The 20,746-nt window shown below is 39.1% G+C and overlaps 1 protein-coding gene across 3 annotated transcripts in view; it reads right to left on the bottom strand.

The window, feature by feature from the left end:
- NUDCD1 (NudC domain containing 1) overlaps window positions 1-20,746 on the bottom strand; it is a 149,799-nt gene that overhangs the window by 67,819 nt on the left and 61,234 nt on the right. For all 3 annotated transcript variants that reach the window (XM_073330307.1, XM_073330308.1, XM_073330309.1), the window contains 2 exons: window positions 17,441-17,624; window positions 1,613-1,798 (listed from right to left, as the gene is read on the bottom strand). In XM_073330307.1, coding sequence (XP_073186408.1) covers window positions 1,613-1,798; window positions 17,441-17,624 — 370 coding nt within the window. The remainder of the gene's footprint in view (window positions 1-1,612; window positions 1,799-17,440; window positions 17,625-20,746) is intronic.

The raw sequence follows: 20,746 nt of genomic DNA, 5'->3' as shown, positions 1-20,746 counted from the left end.
TAAGATGGAGTACTGCAGACAGGGATCTGGGGATCATAGTGGATCACAAGCTAAATATGAGTCAACAGTGTAACACTGCAGCAAAAAAAAAAAAAAAGCAAACATCATTCTGGGATGTATTAGCAGGAACGCTGTAAGCAAGACACGAGAAGTAATTCTTCCGTTCTACTCCATGCTGATTAGGCCTCAACTGGAGTACGGTGTCTAGTTCTGGACGCCACATTTTAGGAAGCTGTGGACAAATTGGAGAAAGTCCAGAGAAGAGCAACAAAAATTATTAAAGGTCTAGAAAACAAGACCTACAAGGGAATATTGAAAAAACTGAGTTTGTTTAGTCTGGAGAAGAGAAGACTAACGGGGGATGGGGGGATCTGATAAACGTTTTCAAGTACATAAAAGGTTGTTATAAGGAGGAGGGAGAAAAATTGTTCTGCTTAACCTCAGAGGATAGGCCAAGAAGCAATGGGCTTAAATTCCAGGAAGGGCAGTTTAGGTTGAACATTAGGAAAAACTTCCATCTGTCAGGGTGGTTAACCATTGGAATAAATTACCTAGGGAGGTTGTGGAATCTCCATCATCGGATATTTTTAAGAAAAGGTTAGACAAACACTTAGGATAGATAATACTTAGTCCTGCCATGAGTGCAGGGGACTCAACTAGATGACCTCTCGAGGTCCCTTCCAGGCCTACGATCCTACAAAAACAAAAAACCCACACACCTTTCTAACAGACCTAGCCTGTGCACGTTTCTGGCTTCCTTTAGCTACAGCTTTGTCGAAGGTTTGAAATACACATCAGTGAACCACAGCAAATGTTTTCATGTGAAAATAATCCATAAATGGTGTTTTCCATAAAATAGCCCACCAATGATCCTGATTAGGATACACCCAATAGGCAAACCAATATGACTACCTGTAGAGAGAACTTTTTTTTTTTTAAAGAGAGGATCTGAAAATGATTTAGAGGTTATTTAGGATGGAGGCATTAACTGGCAAACAGTTTAGAAAAGCAAAAGCCAATCTAATGAGCATGGGCCTGATTCAAACCCCAAAAGAAGTCAATGAGAAGACAGTGACAGACTTCACTGGATCAGGTCCTCTGTGCTAACTGGTACAATCAGTCAGCATGTTGATGATGAAAATATTTGGAGGATTTTGTCTCCCTGCTGAGCTAATGGTTGCCCTCACACCACGGATCTGCGCGTGAAGAAGTTAGAATTCAATGAATGTCCTCTTTCCACAGATACTTACAGCTCAATTACAATCTCTATTTCTACATGCGTAATACTCATTTTTCATGCAAAGGCAATGAAAGCGTAAACTTTGTGTGTCTTCTGCAGAGCAAAACTCTTTGCACATCTCTATGCACAAGGCATCTTTTATAATTAAGAAAGGCAAACACCATATACAAAGAGAAATTATATAAATAAAATAATATAAATATTTAAATCTCTTTGTCCAGGAAGTAAACATTTACAATGAAATTTAAGACAGTGAAAAAAAATATTGTCCTAATATATGGAAATTCATTAAATCATCTAGCATTATTTTGTTACAATGAAGGATGGTTTCATTACAGAAGTCTAGGAAAACGTGACCAGAACAAATATTACCTTTCTTTTTATCTGCTATTTTCCCATCTTCATTTTCTTCAAGCTGATTCTCCTCATCCTGCATAAATGTGAAGGGTTTGTAGGAGACAATCATTAGACCATCCCCACCTGGCTCTATAGCTGCATAATGAGGGACTGACTTTCCTCGGAGAACTCTGCGCCTGAAGATTTCATATCTTTGATTTTCTGTAAAAGGAATACAAAACCAGAAAAGTAATATTTTCCAGGAGGAAAAAATTCAATTATAAATGTGACAAATGGATCGTACCTAAAAATAATATACAGCCACATCAGTCAATTCATAATATTGCAGCCCTGAAACAGCAGTTCATCTCTGTCCTCGAAACAAGAGATCTGCTATACAAACCTATATCCAGCAGCCATAGCAGACTGAAATTAATTAAGATTGAAATTAAAGCTCTGTAATCAGGTACACTGTAGGTTTTCCCACCTATTTTTCTAGCCTCCCACTTTACCCATTATTGGAGACATGATAAATAAATGACTAGATGGACCATTAGTTTCTTCCAGTATGGTAATTATTTATCATTTTTACTTCTGTATCATCTAGCGTTCCAAGCAGGTATTAGAGCCCAAGTGTGCTAGGCACGGTGCTACAACTATTACAACAAAGACAGTCCCTGCCCCATGCAATTTACAATCTTAACATATTATGAACCAAAGGCTGGGGATGAACAATGGAATGAGGGAGAACAAGTAACAGTGAATCTAATTTGTTATAGTGAGCAGCAATCACAGCATTCCCACTGCCTCCTCATTCTTAAAAATGCAGCATAATTCTTGTTTTCTCCACTACTACATGGAATTCGGCCTTGCTATTGTAAAGTTCTGTTTTTCAGCTTTTAGAAATCGGCTTCTGCTTTCTTGTTTTCGTCAAACTTAAGGAAATTTTAATTTTTAATGGCGTTTGGAGTCATCAATTCAGTTGTCTTCCTTGAGAAATACAGAGCAGAATATGATTTTCAATAATCATTTGCAGAACATTATATATGTATGGCCCGCTTTTAACTGATAATGCCTTTTACAGGTCTTCCACAAAAATCCTGGTTAATGCTAACTAGCTCTTCTTAGTGCAAAATGCTCATCTTGTCCAGCATTTGTACAAAATGTACAGCTACCAATCCATCCCATGCTGTGCTTCCAACAAAATACATTGAGACAAACAGAAGCATAACATGCTGACATTGGTATGAGCATTTCCCCCTCTGCCTCAGCATCTAAATCCACTCAGCTCTATAGTAACTAATCACTTTTGAATAACTATTGATATCAGAGAAGCTAGCTAGATATTTTAGATCTTGTTCAAGCTCTCTACAGATCGTAAATTTATTCTTGATCATTTATTTCTAGTTGTGTTCAGTACTCCATATTTAAATTCTATTTCCTTTAATATGAAACTATCGTACTTGTAAGTAGGTTATTACCTGACTAACTTAGAAATTACTGGAAGTAGAATACAAGGACACATTATTATTCCTCAAAATATAGTGGTGTTATCCGTTTTTAAAACCAGCAAAAACACCAGTATGGGCAAATATTTTAGATCTGCCAAATGTTGTATGCCAAGGCAATGTTTCAATATAAAGGCTAGACATATTTTTATACATATGAAAACTGTATTAGAATACATAATGACAGACAAGTTAAGTAAGTTCAGGCGTGGTCACTATTTGACTATTGGTCTGACTCACTATGGCCGTTCTTATGTCCAAGGAAAATTAAGATACTATTATAGGAAATAACACTGTACAGTAGGTGGCACAATTCACTAAGAGTCAGTATAGATATGTCTATATTGTGTTGTAAAACCTGGATTTAGGTTTGAACCCAATCGCCCCTATTGTCTACACTCAAATCTTTCTGACTCAGGTTAGCAAACCCTCACGAGGGAAAGTGGGTGCAGTCTAGGCCTTAGTCCTGCTGGGACTTGGGTCCAAGCACTGACATTGTGCAGTATGGATGCAGCTCAAGGCTGGGTCCCCAAATTCATGACCGGAGAGTTGGCCAATGCTATCCCACAATCCCCTGGGCCTATGTTTCTCAGCCCTTACTAAGAAGTGGAAGCATCCCCTCTTGGTTCAAATACAGTTCATATGCAGCTGCTTGGCATTTAACTCTGCCTTTCCACTCTCACCACTCACCTGGAAACACATTTAAAAACAAACAAACAGTCTCCTATGTTAGCTATGACCACCAAGAGGAAGAAGTCCTACAAGTGCACTGCTAGCCAGTCACAGGAACACAGATGAATTCTGATCAATCTTTAGTGGAAGGCGAGCAAGACATTTTCTTCAGTAAGAGTGCAAGAAATGATCATGTGTACAAACAAATCTCAAAAAAGCTTGGGATATTATCTGGACCACATATCAGTACAGAGATCGAGTTATGTGGCTTAAAACCAACTACTGCAAGGTTAGGGATAGTAACAGCATCTCTGAGAACCTGCTTTTTAACTGCTTCTTCTATGAGCATTTGAGTAGCTTCTAGGGCTTCAGCAAGCACTGAGCCCATAATGGTGTATGGCAATGCACCTTTTTAATCCCCAAAGTCAGAGGAACCACCAGAGAAGACCAGCAGCCATCAGATGAAAAGTTACACTGCCAGTCAGGGATCTCCAGAACTAACACATTCTCCAGTGGTTGCCCTGCCTAAAAAGACAGTAAAACCACAGGCAGTAAAGCACAGAGAGTGGCACCCACCCCACACAACCCCAGGGGAAAATGGTGGGGATTTGTAAATGATTTACATTGAATTTGTTAAGTGCATCTTATCATGATGTTTGAAGTCTTGATGCTGAGCTGGGTAGAGCTCACAGGACTGTGTGAGCCAATAAATTTTTGCATGTGAAAAACAAAACCCAATGATAAAAAGTAGCATCTTTTCCCCTGGGGTTGCCAACGCCCCTCCAGATGCAGCAAATGCAATGTATTTTTTTTTTCCTTGTAACATGTTTTCATTTGCCTCAGCAGGCCATTCCACCTCACAGACTTTAAGGCCAGAAGGGAACATCATGATCATCTAACCCAGGGGTTCTCAAACTTCTTTGCATCACGAGCCCCTTCTGACAACAAAAATTACTACCCAACCCCAGGAGGGGGGACCGAAGCTTTAGCCTGACTGATCCCTGCCACTCCGGGTGGGGGGACCAAAGTCCCGCTGCCTTGCGAGGAAGGGGAGGGCAAAGCCGAAGTCCAAAGGCTTCAGCCTCTAGCAGGGGGCCTGTAATGTCAGCCCCACTGCCCAAGGTTGAAGCCCTCAGGCTTCAGCCCCAGACAGTGGGGCTCAGGCTTTGGCTTCAGCCCCTGACCCCAGCAAGTCTAAGACAGCCTTGGCAACCCCATTAAAAAGGGATCATGACCCACTTTGGGGTCCCAACTCACTGTTTGAGAACTGCTGATCTAGTCTGACCTCCTGCACATTGCAAGCCATAGAACCTCACCCAACTCCTGAAATAGACCCATAACCTCTGGCTGAGTTACTGAAATCCTCAAATAATGATTTAAAGACTTCAAGTTACAGAAAATCCACCATTTACACTAATTTAAACATGCAAGTGGCTGTGCCCCATGCTGCAGAGGAAGGTGAAACCCCCCCAGAGTCTGCCAATCTGACCCAGGGAAGAATTATTTCCCGACCCCAAATATGGCAATTAGACACTGAGCATGTGGGCAAGACCTGCATGGGCAACAAGGAGCCTTGGGGTGTGAACTGTGCTGCGTGGGCACAGAGGAAGCAAGCACAAGTCAAAATAATGGGTGAAATCCTGCAGAAGGCCAACCAGCAGCTGGAATACCAAAGAGACAAAGATGCAAGGCATGGGTGGCAGGGGTGGGAAAAGAGAAAGGCTGAACAGCATAAAGAGATTGGCAGTGCAAATTTTGGAGCAGGAATGCAAGTTGAGGAAGATAGAGCACATAGAAAGAACTGTGTGAGATGATGCTCATGGCAATAAGACTGAAAGCTCCAGCTGGATCTCTTCCTACGGTAGCCCCATGCTACCTTGTCCTGCAGGCCATGCACCCTTTGGATAACACCGGGCTTGGGTGGTTTATATCACAAGGAATGACCTGTAGTTGGAATTGTCAAATATATCCTCTACAGTCTTCCACTTCACTCTAGTCCAGTAGCAGCCTGTGCACATGAAATGCACTAGAAGGGCCAAAAAGAACAGAAACTCTGTTCAGTGCCAGCGTCTAAGTGTTTTGCACCATTGTGCACTGTATTTCCACTAATCGGTGGGTTTTGCTCTGTTGGTTGCGTTGTACGTTTTTCTGGCAGCTAGTCTGCCTACCAGGTTTTTAACATTGTGAGTTTCTGTTACACGCTTGTTTACAAATAAAGAGTTCAACATGCACACAAGGTGTCATTACCATAGTTTATTACATTTACTTTGGAGGAACTTCATCACAGTAATCCATAAACTGTGCTTTGAGTTTAAACAGCACGCATAAAAAACCCTCATAAATTTCAACGTATCAATCCCACAATTAAGCTGTGTGTTTAAGTATATGGCCAGTTTTTATAGACCAGCATGAAAGTTTTCACACATACTATGACAGTCAAACCGTGTGATGAGGTATGTGACTTGAGTATACAAAACACATAATACAAATTCAGAAAAAAAACCCACCTTCTAGATCTGGCCTACACCCAGGGAATGACCATGGCACAGTTACAAATACTATTTCATTCCCTATTCACTCATATTACTGTACACATATATACATAATTTATTTAATTGCCCCAACTCACTGGACCATGCAAACCCATTATATGAATGCACAAAGCATCTCTGATTTCTATTGCATGTGTGGATTCTGCCCCAATAATGACACGTGCACTTTTTGGCTATGTCTACCCATCTAGAAGTTCAGTTGTATAGAATCCATTCCTGGCAAAATGGTTCACTTTTGTCCTTGGAGACATTGTCCAGAGAACAGCAGACAACAACAATGTGGACAGCATTAATGATCTTGGAATCTGTTTGGCTCTGAGAGCACATACCCTATTATACTCATCGTTCAGCATAATGTTAGGGAAAAGCTGCACAGTGGAAGTGATCTCTTAAAAAAAGAAATCAAATTATATTCTGCCTACCTAAATCCCCACCAAAAGGGGTCTGATCAATTCGGACATAGTATTGTTTTTGAGCACTAATAGACAGCCAGCACATTTCTTCACACAGGTAGCTGCATCTCAGCACTAAGCAAAGTGATGCCTGCCAACGTTACATTTATACAGTGATTTAGGATCCTCGAATCAAGTTATTAAAAAAAATTCACAATCACTATAACTGTGAGGCAGTGTGACCTACTGGTGTAATAGTGGTGAAAAAATAGTGGTGAAAAAATTCTCAAGTTGTAATCCCAACTATGCCCACTTAGGCAAGTCACCTGTTTGGCTCAGACTCCCAATCTACAAGGTAGGTAATATTATCCCTAATTATCTACTTCAACAGGACGTAGAGGCAATAACTAGTATTATTAATATACTTTGAAAAAATGTAAAGCAGTACTTGTAAATGCCAAGCATTAAAGTTGTACTAACACTTGCATAAAAAAACCATATTGAAGTCTACGATAAAAGAGCACTATAGAAGAGCTATGTCATTATTATTATTATTATTATTTTTTGAAGATGATCATAATGTTTTGCCCCAGGATAGAAGTATATCATACAAGATCTTAGCAATGATGCTCCCTCCCCCACCCCACTTTTCAAAATGCAGTATAACCTCATAGTTACAAACACCAGAGTTACAAACTCATTTGGAACCAGAAGTACACAATCAGGCAGCAGCAGAGACGGGGGAAAGAGGGGAAAAAAAATGCAAATATAGTATAGTACTGAGTTAAATATAAACTACTAAAAAAAGGAAAAGATTAAAAACATTTGACAAGGTAAGGAAACTGTTTCTATGCTTGTTTCATTTAAATTAAGAGAAAAGTTTCAAAACTATGTTAAGTCTCATGTTCAGTTGTAAACTTTTGAAAGAACCACCATAATGTTTTGTTCAGAGTTACGAACATTTCAGACTTTACGAACAACCTCCATTCCCAAGATGTTCTACTGCATAGTAATGCCTCACTTAAAGTCATCTCAGTTAATGTTGTTTCGCTGTTACGTTGCTGATCATTTAGGGAATATGTTCGTTTAAAGTTGCACAATGCTCCCTTCGAACATTGTTTGGCAGCCGCCTGCTTTGTCCACTTCTTTTGCAGAAAGAGAGGCAGCCACCCAGCAGGCTATCAGTTGCCAGCAGTTCAGCTGTCCCTCCCGCCACTGTCACGTGCTGCTCCAGCTCTCTGCCTTGGAGCTGCTCCCAGGAGCCTCCTGCTTGCTGCGGGGGGGGGGGGGGGGAGAAGGGGTGTCCCCCTACCCCTGCTTACCCCATCTCCATAGAGCTGGTGGGGACGGGACAGGACACCATAGGGCTCAGGACGGAGGGAGCATGCTGGCAGCAGCTGCTGTCTCAACTTGCTGATCTACTTAAAAAGGCAATGTACTTAGAGTGGTATCAGCATACTTAAAGGGGCAATGCGCATCTCTCTCTCTCACACACAAACACAGGGTGTGTGTGTGTCTGTCTGCCATGTTGTCTCCCCTCCCTCCATTTGTGCTGCCTTGTAGAATGTGAGGCTATATTAACAACGTGTTAATCCTTGAGGGCTCAGTTGCTCTAGTTCATCATTTAGCAGTAAGGCATTCCCTGGAAAATATCCCATTCTCTGACTCCACCACCTCAACCAAGCTTCACAATCATCATCACTGTGTACAAGTATTAAATTGATTAAAATTTATACTGTGTGTGTGTATATATATTCTTTTGGCTGGCAAAAAAAAAAAAATTCCCTGGAACCTAAGCCCCCTGTTTACATCAATTCTTATGGGGAAATTGGATTCGCTTAACATTGTTTTGCTTAAAGTCGCATTTTTTCAGGAACATAACTACAATGTTAAGCAAGGAGTTACTGTAGTTAGTTAACTTTAAACTAGTAGCTGAAAGCCTATACAATCACACAGGTTTAATTTGTAAAGCCATATGTGACCAACACCAAAAATGACTGAGAACTTAACTGGACTGTAACAGACCACGAATCCCAGTCATGATTGAATCTGGTGATATTCTAAACATAAAGAGCTCTCAACCATGCTTACAGCTGTTTTCGTCATGTCACACTGACACAGGCTGGGTCTACACTAAAAAGCTAGACAACCGAACTATATTACTAAGGGGTGTGAAAAATCCATACCCCTGAGTGATGTAACTAAGCTGACCTAACCCCAGGTGCAGACAGCACTAGGTTGATGGAAGAATTCTTCCACTGATCTAACTAGTACCTCTCGGGGAGGTGAATTACCTTCGCTGACAAGAGAACCTCTCCTATTGGCGTAGGTAGTGTCTACGCTGAAGCGCTACAGCTGTCCGGCTCTAGCTTTCCAAGGGTAGACAAGGCCTCAGATATTCTAGGCTTCGGAGTGCTGTCTGGGGTTATTGTGTACGCTGGGTGTGTTGATTTGTGTCTGGAGTAGATTGTGCCAGGAGATTTGTGTTGATTGGTGTGAGTGATAGTTGGGTGCTGAGTATGGCAGTTAAGGCAAGTAATCTACCATCTGTGCAGTCTCGCTCACACAGCCCATGAAACTGTTGCAATAAAGTTAACAGTAGAACAGGGGTTCTCAAAATTCATTGCATTGCGACACCCTTCTGACAACAAAAATTACTACATGACCCCAGGAGGGGGGAGACTGAAACCTGAGCCTGACTGAGCCCTGCCCCACTGGCCAGGGTCGGGAAAGGGGAGAAGCCAAAGCCTGCAGAGGTGGATAAAAGCCCAAGGGCTTCAGCCCCAGGCAGGGGACCTGTAACCTGAGCCCTGACGCTCAGTGGGGAAGTGGGGGCTTGGGCTTTGGCCTCAGGTCCCAGCAAGTCTAACGCCAGCCCTGGCAACCCCATTAAAATGAGGTTGCAATCCACTTTGGGGTCCCAACCCACAGTTTGAGAACCACTGCTGTAGAGTAAGAGTGGAGATTGATTGAGTTAACTTTGACATCACAATGGTTAAAACTCTTGGTGTAATTCATAAAGTCAAAATGGCTGAGAAATTAAAAACTGTATAGTAATAGACTAAAATGCAGTGATGATTCAACCTGGTGATACTCTGAACAAAACAAAACAAAAAAGCTCTCAACCATGCTTCCATTGCAACACACTGACTCAAAGTACGTTCTAGGCTTCAGACTGACAATCCTGTAGTTTTATTATATAGATCATGAAGCATGTATTGTGGTTTACTAGTTAAACATGCTGTCATCTGGTTAGCAAAGATGTTTCAGAGGTCTAACAAAATTTTAAAAAACCTATCAAGCAATTGGACCATGAACAAGAGATATCTGGTAGTGTTAAAAACAAAAAAACCTCATGCATGCATGTGCACACACAGTTCATTTGCACTTAAGACAGTCAGAGTTCTGACAAATTGTCTCTCTCTACTGGGACACATCTGATACACAGAGAAGCACTAGAGATGTATTTTGACTCAGATATGAGATGCATTAGGTACCTGAAAAACAACAGAGAGTCCGGTGGCACTAACAGATGTATTTGGGTATAAGCTTTAGTGGGTTAGAAAAGCTTATGCCCAAATACATCTGTTAGTCTTTAAGGTGCCACCGGACTCCTTGTTGTTTTTCTGGCTACAGACTAAAACGGCTACCCCCGATATAAAATACCTGGAAACTAGTTAAAGCACAGAGGGTTCACAGCCTAAACTTGGCATTTCCTCACTTTTTGTTTTGGTTTCTATTAGGCTTCACATCCTCTGTTTTATATAGATTTAGTGATTATGAATCAACATTCCTGATGAAAGGATAGAAACACACTTTTTCCTCTAACAGGTAACAAATATAGAAGTTATTTTCAAACAAGAAAAAATTTGCATACCAAACAGTAACTGTCTAGACACTTCAATGTGTGTGAGATCTAGATTTATATCTTAATTTCATCCAGTCTATCAAAGTAGTGATATGAATACATTTTCAGATGTGGACAACCCCAGATATGAGCAGTATAATTAATAAGAAAAAGAAAAAAGTTTCCTACTATATTTAAGGGAAAAAGAAATATGTATACTGACAAAAATGTGATTAAATAGCAGTTGCTCCTGATATAAAACCTTAAATAAAGTTTTGCTGCTGATCAAGTTTTATACTTCCCTCTAAAAAGTACAGCACTATAATATTTGTTCTAGGTTTAGAGAATTTATTTGCTTACTATAAAAAAAGTGGTTGAAAGATTATAATTCTTATTAAATTTTGCTGCATGTTGACAATTGTAATTTAGTTTTTAAATGATTAATCACACCTTTTCCTTCATTGAACTTTATAATTACAATAAATCAAAATTATTTTTAATGCAACGTTAAAGGTGGAACAATACTAGGCTAGTGCAACACACACTCAGGAAATGCAAAAACATAAGAAGAACATAAGTGTGACAACGTTGCACAAGGAAAGTGTATGTAATATGGCCAAGTTAACTAACATCTACTTGTATTTCCTAACAGCTATGAAGCATGCACAGTTTTTGCGTGCAACAACAGCACTCTTAAAGAAGTGCATAGTTAAAAGAGCCAGTAGAGCAGTACAGAATTTATAAGCTCTGTACAGGTGCATCTGAACTCCGCCAGGAGACAGTGGCGGATTAGTCACTGGGCCCATGTCCAGGTGGCCTGGCGAATTGAGGGGGAGCCTTGGAAAAAGGGGCTCCCCCATGCCCAAACCTACTCCACCTGCCCAGCACTCCTGCTGGGGAGCGGGGGAAACCCCTGCGCCCTGACCCCACTCCCCGGCAGATGCATAGGTGGGGTTGGGGGAGACTGCATGTGGAAGGGATGCAGAGGGGCCCCCACTTGCTCTGGCCCAGAGCCCTACAAAAGATTATACCACCTCTGCCAGGAGCAGTTGGCAACCTGTTTCCAACCAGGAAAAGGGGGATTAGTTACTAGTCTCAATCGTTCTTGCCCAGGATGTCAGGGGAACTAGAGGTACCCGTGGATCACAGGCTAGCCAGGGAGTAGCTTGAGGATATAGCACACTGACCAAAAATTTCTAGTTTTCCCAGAATCTTAAAACATTAGATCACACATCTGAAAACAAGACATCCCAATTAGTGGAATTCAGGCAGAATGAAAAAGGGGCCAAGAGGGATGACCAGAAATTGGGAACATCCAAATCAAAAGATAAGGGTTGGACAAAGAACATGCATCATCTGAGCACTGTGCACAAGAGTAGCGTGTCTGTCCTGAAGGGCATACCTCAAAACTAAGTGAAGTTTTCTACCGCAGATGGTCCGCACACAGTTACAAGTGAGCATGACATTGTTCATCCAAAATCTTCTCTGAAGGAGGACTTCCCAGCTTTCACTTTTGAAAGTTTTCATATTTTCATCCATACATTTCTGTGATACACAATTTTCTTCAGAGGTGGCAACAAAAATGAAGCATCATGATCCCACACTTATAAAAAATTTACTTAAGGCTTTTGTATTGCCTCAATTCAACTTCACATGGATGTATTTATTTAATTTAATCTACAAGTCAGGCTCATCCATCACTGTGAATTATATTTTTAAAATGAGAAATATAGTTCTTTACAATTTAAGTTTGCTTTTTGAAAAACTTCATTATTATTTTTGTATTGATTGTAGTTAGAAAATGTGCCTATTTATCATTAATATTCAAGGATAGGAAGAGTTTCCTGTAACCAGGGTCTTCAATCAACATCATCAAATTATACAGCAATGAAACAAATATCCCAAGCTATATTCTTCAGTGAGTTGCAAATTATCTATAATCAGTCTCAATTTCAGCTGTTTTATCACTCGAATTTATTCACCAAAGGAAACTCATCAAGATTTCCTTTTCCAGTGCAAGCTTTCCCTTATCAAAACCCTAAAATTTCACATAAATGCAATCTCTCTGTGCATTAAGGTGGCAGGGCAACTGTCATTCTTGTAAAGGCATAAAGGCATGCAGAAATATTCACCAAATCAATGAGACATTCATTTAACATCCCAGGAGTTCAGAGTCCAAGCTGTTGCTGGGCTTTTCATTTTATAGAGAAGAGAGGGAACAACTGGGGCATGGATTCCCACAGCTCAGACGCACACAATGGTACTGAGCTTTTTGACAGGTATTGGATTCATAGGGGTGTACAGTACAAACAATAAGAGCCCACCCTATGCAGAATGCCTATTGATGGAATGAACTGAGTAAAGGCTACAGCCATAAGTGTGTAAATATTCAATTATTCAATGTACACTTTCAATTATACAACCAGCTAGTAACATTGAACAATTTTCATTTAAATAATGTTATGACTAACATTAAAATATCTTGTATTAGGTTCTTAAAATTAATGTGTGTAGAACACTTTGAAGACAAAAGGCATTATACCAGTACCAAGTTATTGAAGAAGTTTACGTTGCCTAACTTCACAGTCGAAAGGACTGATCACTACTTCTTGCTGGTTTGAGCCTTTTCATTGATAAAAACCCTGTTACACAGAAAATTAACAAGAATACCTTGTGTTACCTGCTAGATTAAAGTAAACAATATTGGCTCTTTGAAAGAGAAGCAAAACTTATTCTGAGGTATATAGTCCATGTATCATCTACAGTAGAGCTGGTCAAAATTTTGAAAAATGGCTTTTTGTAAAAATGTGTGTGTGTGTGTATATATATATATATATATATATATATATATATATATATATATATATAAATACAGAAAAATTGTATTTGACAATGTTCTGGTTTTCCAACAAAACCAAACCAAAAAGGTTTAGTTTTTGGAAATTGATTTTTTCCCAAGTTACTCACAAAAAAGTATGAAAACATTATGGTGAAGTCTGAAGAAAATTAAAGAAACTCCAACATTTTCAGCAAAAAATTGGTATTTTCACCTGCCTTTAATCTACAGCCCTCTTGTAAAACCTTTTCTTCAAGGTTATCTACTCTGTACACTTTAACTGAGGATAAGAAGAGAGGCACAAATGATTTTATTAGAACAGCCATGTTATTTCCAGGTAAAATGTATTATTCCTATTCCCTAAAGTGTTATCTAAACAAAAATATTTTTCCATATATTTCTAGTGGTGTACATAAAGTTAGAGTAAGATAATAATTTTGGATTTCCATAGCTGACTTCAGCTCTAATATTTTGCTCTTTTTACATAACCAAATTTATTAATGGAAAAAGAAAATCCACATATGAAGGCAGCATAGAATACTGGGATGAATATCAGTGTTCCCACGTGACCAGAGATGGGCAAACTACAGCCTGTGGGCTGCATCCAGCCCATCAGACCTTTTAATCTGGCCCTTGAACTCCCGTTGGGGAGCGGGGTTGGGGGCTTGTCCTGCTCTGACGCTCCAGCTGGGAAGTGGGGTCGGGGACTTGCCCTGCTCTGTGCATGCTGTGACTTCACGTGGCTCCCAGAATCCTATACCTAGGGGCAGCCAGGGGACTCTGCCAGCTGCTCTCGCCCCAAGTGCTGGTTCTGCAGCTCCCATTGACTGGGAATATTCTTTAAACATTGTTTAGACATTTTAAACATTTAATGTTCACATTAGTTCTTTAAAATGACTATGGAGAAAGCTGAAGACCCTCAACCTTTAGTAAGGAATATAGTATAAAACCTTCTAAAGCTCAGTACAATAGAATTGGCTCCTTCTGCGCACATAGATTGCCTTAAAGCAGACATGCCATCTTAAATGTCAATGCTGGTAGCTAGCATGGTACGGTAACACTGCACTTCCCTGCTAACACTGGTGGAGTTTTCAGCATAGTGAAAAAATTCCTCTTTACGAGTAGATGATTTCTTATACTCTCACTAAACTTAAACCAGAATGAGCACACAGTTATGCTCAGTTATGCTCACATAGATGGGAATACAGGGGATATATACAAGTATGCATTACTCTCTTTATTCCTTAAAGCTGTACTTTAGAATAAGCAGGAAAGATAAGGAGCAAAAAAGTAACAAGAAAAACAGTAGTCAATACAAAGAAATTTAAAGGTCATTTAACTAGAACATACAGAATGAATAAATCTTTACTCTTCTGTATCAACTGATTAGGGGATCTCCAAGAATTTTTGTAAAAATTCGAAACAAAAATTGAAGTTAAAATAGAAACAAAGTTAGTACAAGGAAGACTAAACAAAAGTATAATCAACTGAAACAGATAAACAATACAACATTAGAGCTAAATTCAGCTGAAAATACTAGCAGGCTTTCTTTACAAGTCCTAAAGACTAGCTCTGAGGTAGGCCTATCTAGCCAAAAAAATTTCAGCATAAAAAGCAACACAAAAAGTGTCAACACCCCAGATGAAGGTTATACTCATTCAGGAGGAGGGGAGGTCATAAAAGTCATTTCCTTAATCTCATGCTCCAAACTGCAGATTCTCAACTCCCTTTAAAATCCCCACCTCCCACTGCTATGATGCAAAGAGGAATTAACGTAGATCTAGGCTGGAATAGTTCTCCCACAGTGCCCAGCTGAGCCTTACTGGAGGGGTGGCTAATATTAGATGCTTCTTTATAAATTCAAAAAGAATGTGGGACCTTTGGGTACAGAGCTCCTCTCCTGCAACCACTGAATTGCAGCATGGGACCTTCATCCTGATCTTTAGAGTGCTTCAGCATAGTGGTAAGGAAGGAGGAGACAGAGAATTCTCCTCAACAATACCCAAACCTTTTTTTTATTATTACATCTTCAGGCCATTTATTTCACTCTTAACTGACAAGTCATCTAGAAAAGAGCCTCCTCTAATATTAAAACATTTAGAGACCTCATAAGCATGTTCAATGGAGTCTAATTCCCTGAGAGCTAGGATACTATATATGGTAACAGAGCTGAGCAGAATCAAATAGTCCAGTCTTAAGAATGAGGAGTACTTGTGGCACCTTAGAGACTAACAAATTTATTTGAGCATAAGCTTTTGTGGGCTAAAGCCCACTTCATCAGATGCATGTAGTGGAAAATACAGTAGATAGATAGATACACACGGAGAACATGAAAAAATGGGGGTTGCCACACCAGCTCTAATGAGATCAATCGATTCACGTGGGCTATTATTAGAAGGAGAAAAAAACGTTTGTAGTGATAATTAGGATAGCCCATTTCAAACAGTTGGCAAGAAGGTGTGAGTAACTTAAATTAGCATGGGGAAATAGTTTTTAGCTAGTGTAATCACTCATCCATTCCCAGTCTTTATTCAAGCCTAATTTAATGGTGTCCAGTTTTCAGATTAATTCCAGTTCTGCTGTTTCTCCAACTGGTTTTTGAATGTTCTAATTCTTGATGTCTGATTTGTGTCTATCCTAATTATCACTATAAAAGTTTTTTTTCTCCTGCTGATAACAGCCCACCTTAATCGATTGGTCTCGTCAGAGCTGGTATGGCCCATTTTTTCATGTTCTCTGTGTGTATCTATCTATCTTCCTACTATATTTTCCACTATAAGCATCTGATGAAGTGCACGAAAGCTTATGCTCAAATAAATTTGTCAGTCTCTAAGGTGCCAAAAATACTCCTTTTCTTTCTGCTGATACAGACTAACAAGGCTACCACTCTGAAACTAGTCCAGTCTTGTTAACTCAGTATCTTCTGCATCCAAGAGTCTAAAAGAATGCTTATGGACCAGAAGGCACAGATATGCTATTTAGGCTGCAACAGACCCTTAGAAATTTGATCTGGGAGAAAAGGCTGGAGAAAAAAAAAAACATGTTAAGACAGAGAAAGAGGGGAACAGGCAGGGGCGGGGAGAGAGCGAACCAAGATGACAGAAAAAAGTAAATTAGCTGCTCTGTACTTTACTTATCCTGATTTTCTATGATCCTTACAAGCCAGGAATAATTTAATTCCTAAAACTTCAAAAATGAGCTTCCCCACCCCTGCAATCAGTTACTCGTTGGCTTATATTCCCAGACATGTGGTCTTAGATTCCTTATAAAAAAGTTAGCCTATTTAATGCAACTATGGATGTTTATATTATTAACTCATTCATCTAGCTATCTCACCATATATATCTATACATATATACTTTGCTGGATTTTACTAAACTCTTGGCATCAATGATATCTAAGTGCAATGAGTTCCACAGTTTAATCACTGTATACAAAAATCACTGCCAGATTTAAATATGTTGCCTTTCAACTTAATTCAATGTCTCCTTGCTCTTTTTACTATAGAAAAGGTTAAAGAGCATTCAATGTTCTCTCTATATACTACTGATTTGTATACCTATACTATGTCTCCTTATATTCATCTTCTAATCCTAATTTGTAAATTCCCTTACCATTCAAGTTCCAAGACCAGAGGCTGAAAACAGTACCTAATTGTCCAGTGGTTTGGAGATTGGAACAAAGGTTTGCTAAGACTACGGTGAGAGGACCTAACATTTTTATTTGGGACCACTCTGGGAATTTGCATTTACATCTCCATATGTGAAGTGCTACTGCACTGACCTTTTCTTCTAGTCACCCACATCAAATAAGTGTCTGTATTGTTTATCCGTTAATTGGCCTCAGAGATATTTAGCAAATTAAAGGTTTACATTCCCCACCCCCAACTCAAATTGGAAAAAAAAAATAATCAAGATAGAAAACTGAGTTAAAGTTTTGAAAAACGTAATTAAAATAACTCGCATTGTGAAATGACAAATCATATACAATAATTTTTTTAAATAGTGAGGTTGCAGCTTTTCAAAATATCTGCCAAGAATATAAACAAAATACTCACCCTTTGTGTCTACTTCTGTGATTGTAACCCACTCCAAGGACACATGGAAGCCACTTCCTTTTGCATCCAGTTCATCTTTTTCTACTCGAAGGAGAAGCCCAGCTACTGAATGCACATCTGACTTTACAAAGGAAACACTGTGGGCTATAACAAAGGGACTCCCAAATTCTTCATTAAACATAATCTGTAAATCAGAAAGAAGAAAAAAAAAAAGAAAGAAAGAGAGGTTGGAGGGGAAAGGGAAGAGTCCATAGTAGCTACTTCGCTATCCACTAGAAAAGGAATGAGAAAGTTTACTGAAGCTACCCCAAGGATTTCACTGCCAACACAGATCACTCAGTGGCTTCCACCTCTGGGTTGTTCGTCCTGCCTGCTTTTCCCACATAGTTTTGACATTCTCTTTAATATACAAATTAATAATAAAGTAGCAGCTAAAAGGCCTATTATGCTCGGTACTATGCAAACACAGTAAGATAGTGGATACATGATGATTTTGACAATAAATCAATTGTGGAAAACAAAATCAGATTTTTTAAAACAACCTTCTTTGGTTAATGAGTTGTTTATCATTAAACTTTGAAGGGTTCCTTTACTAGACAGCTGTAGAAAACTGTGTATGATAAATGCCTATTATTAAACGGAGGAAGAGGAGGAAATTAATGATTTTGAAATTGCTGAGATGGGGGAGTTCTTTATTAAAATCTGTGAGTGGAGTTTGGAGCAGCTGATTCTGCTCCCACATTTTGATGAAAGCAGATCAGAACTGCCTGATCTTAAATCTTGAATGATACAGTGGTTACCAGATGAATGTATTAGAATGTGGGATTGTTGCAGAAGAAATGTCCAAAAGTTTCAGTCATTTAAACTGATCCAGAGATGGGAGCTACAGTAATAGAAACTTTGGTTCTGGAGACCATATATCTTTTTATTCTGTCTCAGGTAAAACAAGCACAGTATCAAAATGTTGAGAAAATTGATCAAGACAAAAAAGGACATGAAGATAGGAATTTTTTAATTGCCTATACATCTATACCAGGAGCCTGTGTAGTAAAACAAGAGGAATTAGAAATTGCTCATTTCTGAACAAAAATTAAACCTAGTTGGTACTGCTGAAGTCTGGTGAGAAGATTGGCATGACAGTAATGTTAAAATCAATGGTTATAACCTGTTTAGGAAGAATGGAGTGCACAGAAGCGGACGGAGAATAGCAAACTGTCAAAAATGAGATTACCGATTTCAAAGTCACTGACAACTCAGAAGAAAATGATCTTGCATGCTGACCGATCAATGTCGTAACAAATAAAGACAGGGTACTATTATGTGTCTGCGACAGACCACCAAATCACACTAGAAAACAGGATGACTACCTCCTTAAGCATCTACCCACAAGATGGAGAAAACCCATTGTTCCATAGTGCTTCACATTGAATAAGCAGTCATTGAATTTTAACAAGCAACAATTGTCCCTAGTCTATCCGCAATGGTCACTCACACACACACACACACACAGGGTAATTTATGACACTGCAATTTTTCAGAGCAACAACTTCACAATATCAACCAGAATTCGTACGTTTTACAGACTTCCCCCAAATTGTCACATGTGCAAACAGAATCAAGTCCAAACCAGTAATAGCTGGTGCTTTAAAAGGACCAGTTTCGCAAAGGTGAAAACAATGATAAGCCAAAGCAGCCGATATAAAGAATTTGAATGGAAAAATGTGAATGATAATGGGCAACTGTTTATGAACATTTTATTAGATGCCCCAAAAGTCACAATTGATAAAGAAGGCCACACTGGTTTAAGAGAAAAAAAAAATATGGCTTAGAGGGGGAGTGAAAGCTGTTATAAAAATTAAAAACACAGTGTATAACAAATGAAAAGGCAAATGGAAAAAAAGCAAAAGTTGATAGCAATGACTACAAATCAAGTTAGTAATTGTAGAAATTGTAGCAAAAGAACAAGCAGAAATGGATGGCCAGCAAAGTTAAGGACAATAAAGGAGTTTTTTCAAGTATATTAGCAACAAAAGTGATCCTAACAATGGCACTGATATGTTACTAGATGGAAACGATACAGCTGTCAATACAGAAAAGGAAGACTTGTTCAATAAATATTTCTGTTCTGTAATACTTCTATTCTGTAAAAACAGAAGATACATTCATATCATGATGAAATACTTCCCATTTCAACAGTAACTACAGAGAATACTGAACAACAGCTACTAACACAAGACGTTTTAAAATCAGCAGGTCCTGATAACTTGCATCCAAAAGTTTTAAAAGAGCAGGCCAAGACGCTCTCTGTATCATTAATATTGATTTTCAATAACTCTCAAAATGCTCAGGAAGTTCCAGAAGAGTGAAAGAAAAATAATTTTGTGTCAACATTTAAAAGGAGTTAACACGATGACCCCAGGCAGTTATAGGCCTTTCAGCCTGACACTGATCCTAGGCAAAATAATGGAACAGCTGAGAAAGGATTCTTAACAAACAATTAAATAAAGTTAATATAATTAATGCTAATTAACACATTTTATAGAAAATAGATCTTGCCAAACTAACTTGATATTTTAAAATGCGATTAAAAATTTGGTTGATAAAGGGAACAACAAAAAGAAAAGGAGTACTTGTGGCACCTTAGAGACTAACCAATTTATTTAGTCTCTAAGGTGTCACAAGTACTCCTTTTCTTTTTGCGAATACAGACTAACACAGCTGCTACTCTGAAAAGGGAATAACGTCATTATAATATGCTTAGACTTCTATAAATCATTTGCCTTGGTACTGCACAACGACGTTTTGATTAAGAAATGTCCAGAGCAATACAAATCCAACATGGCACACATTAAAAAAATTAAAAATTGCCTGATATGTCTCACAATGTAATTGTAAATGGGGAACCATAAGAACAGACATACTGGGTCAGACTAAAGGTCCATCTAGCCCAGTATCCTGTCTTCCAATAGTGGCCAATGCCAGATGCGTCAGAGGAATGTACAGGACAGGTAATCATCAAGTGATCCATCCCCCGGAGTCAATTCAGCTTCAACAAAGATTAGGGATCCCATCCCTGCCCATCCTGGCTAATAGCCATTGATGGACCGATCCTCCATGAATTTAATCTAGTTCTTTTTTGAACCCTGTTATAGTCTTGGCCTTCACAACATCCTCTGGCAAAGAGTTCCATAAGTTGACTGTGCGTTGTGTGAAGAAGTACTTCCTTTTATTTGTTTTAAACCTGCTGCCTATCATCACTGAGTGGGTAGATTTCTGATTCTTTCTGGCTTTATAACCAATCTGTGC

This window comes from Lepidochelys kempii, chromosome 2, assembly GCF_965140265.1.
Source record: "Lepidochelys kempii isolate rLepKem1 chromosome 2, rLepKem1.hap2, whole genome shotgun sequence".
In the NCBI taxonomy this organism is placed as follows: Eukaryota; Metazoa; Chordata; order Testudines; family Cheloniidae; genus Lepidochelys; species Lepidochelys kempii.
This window is presented reverse-complemented; position numbering and strand designations above follow the sequence as displayed.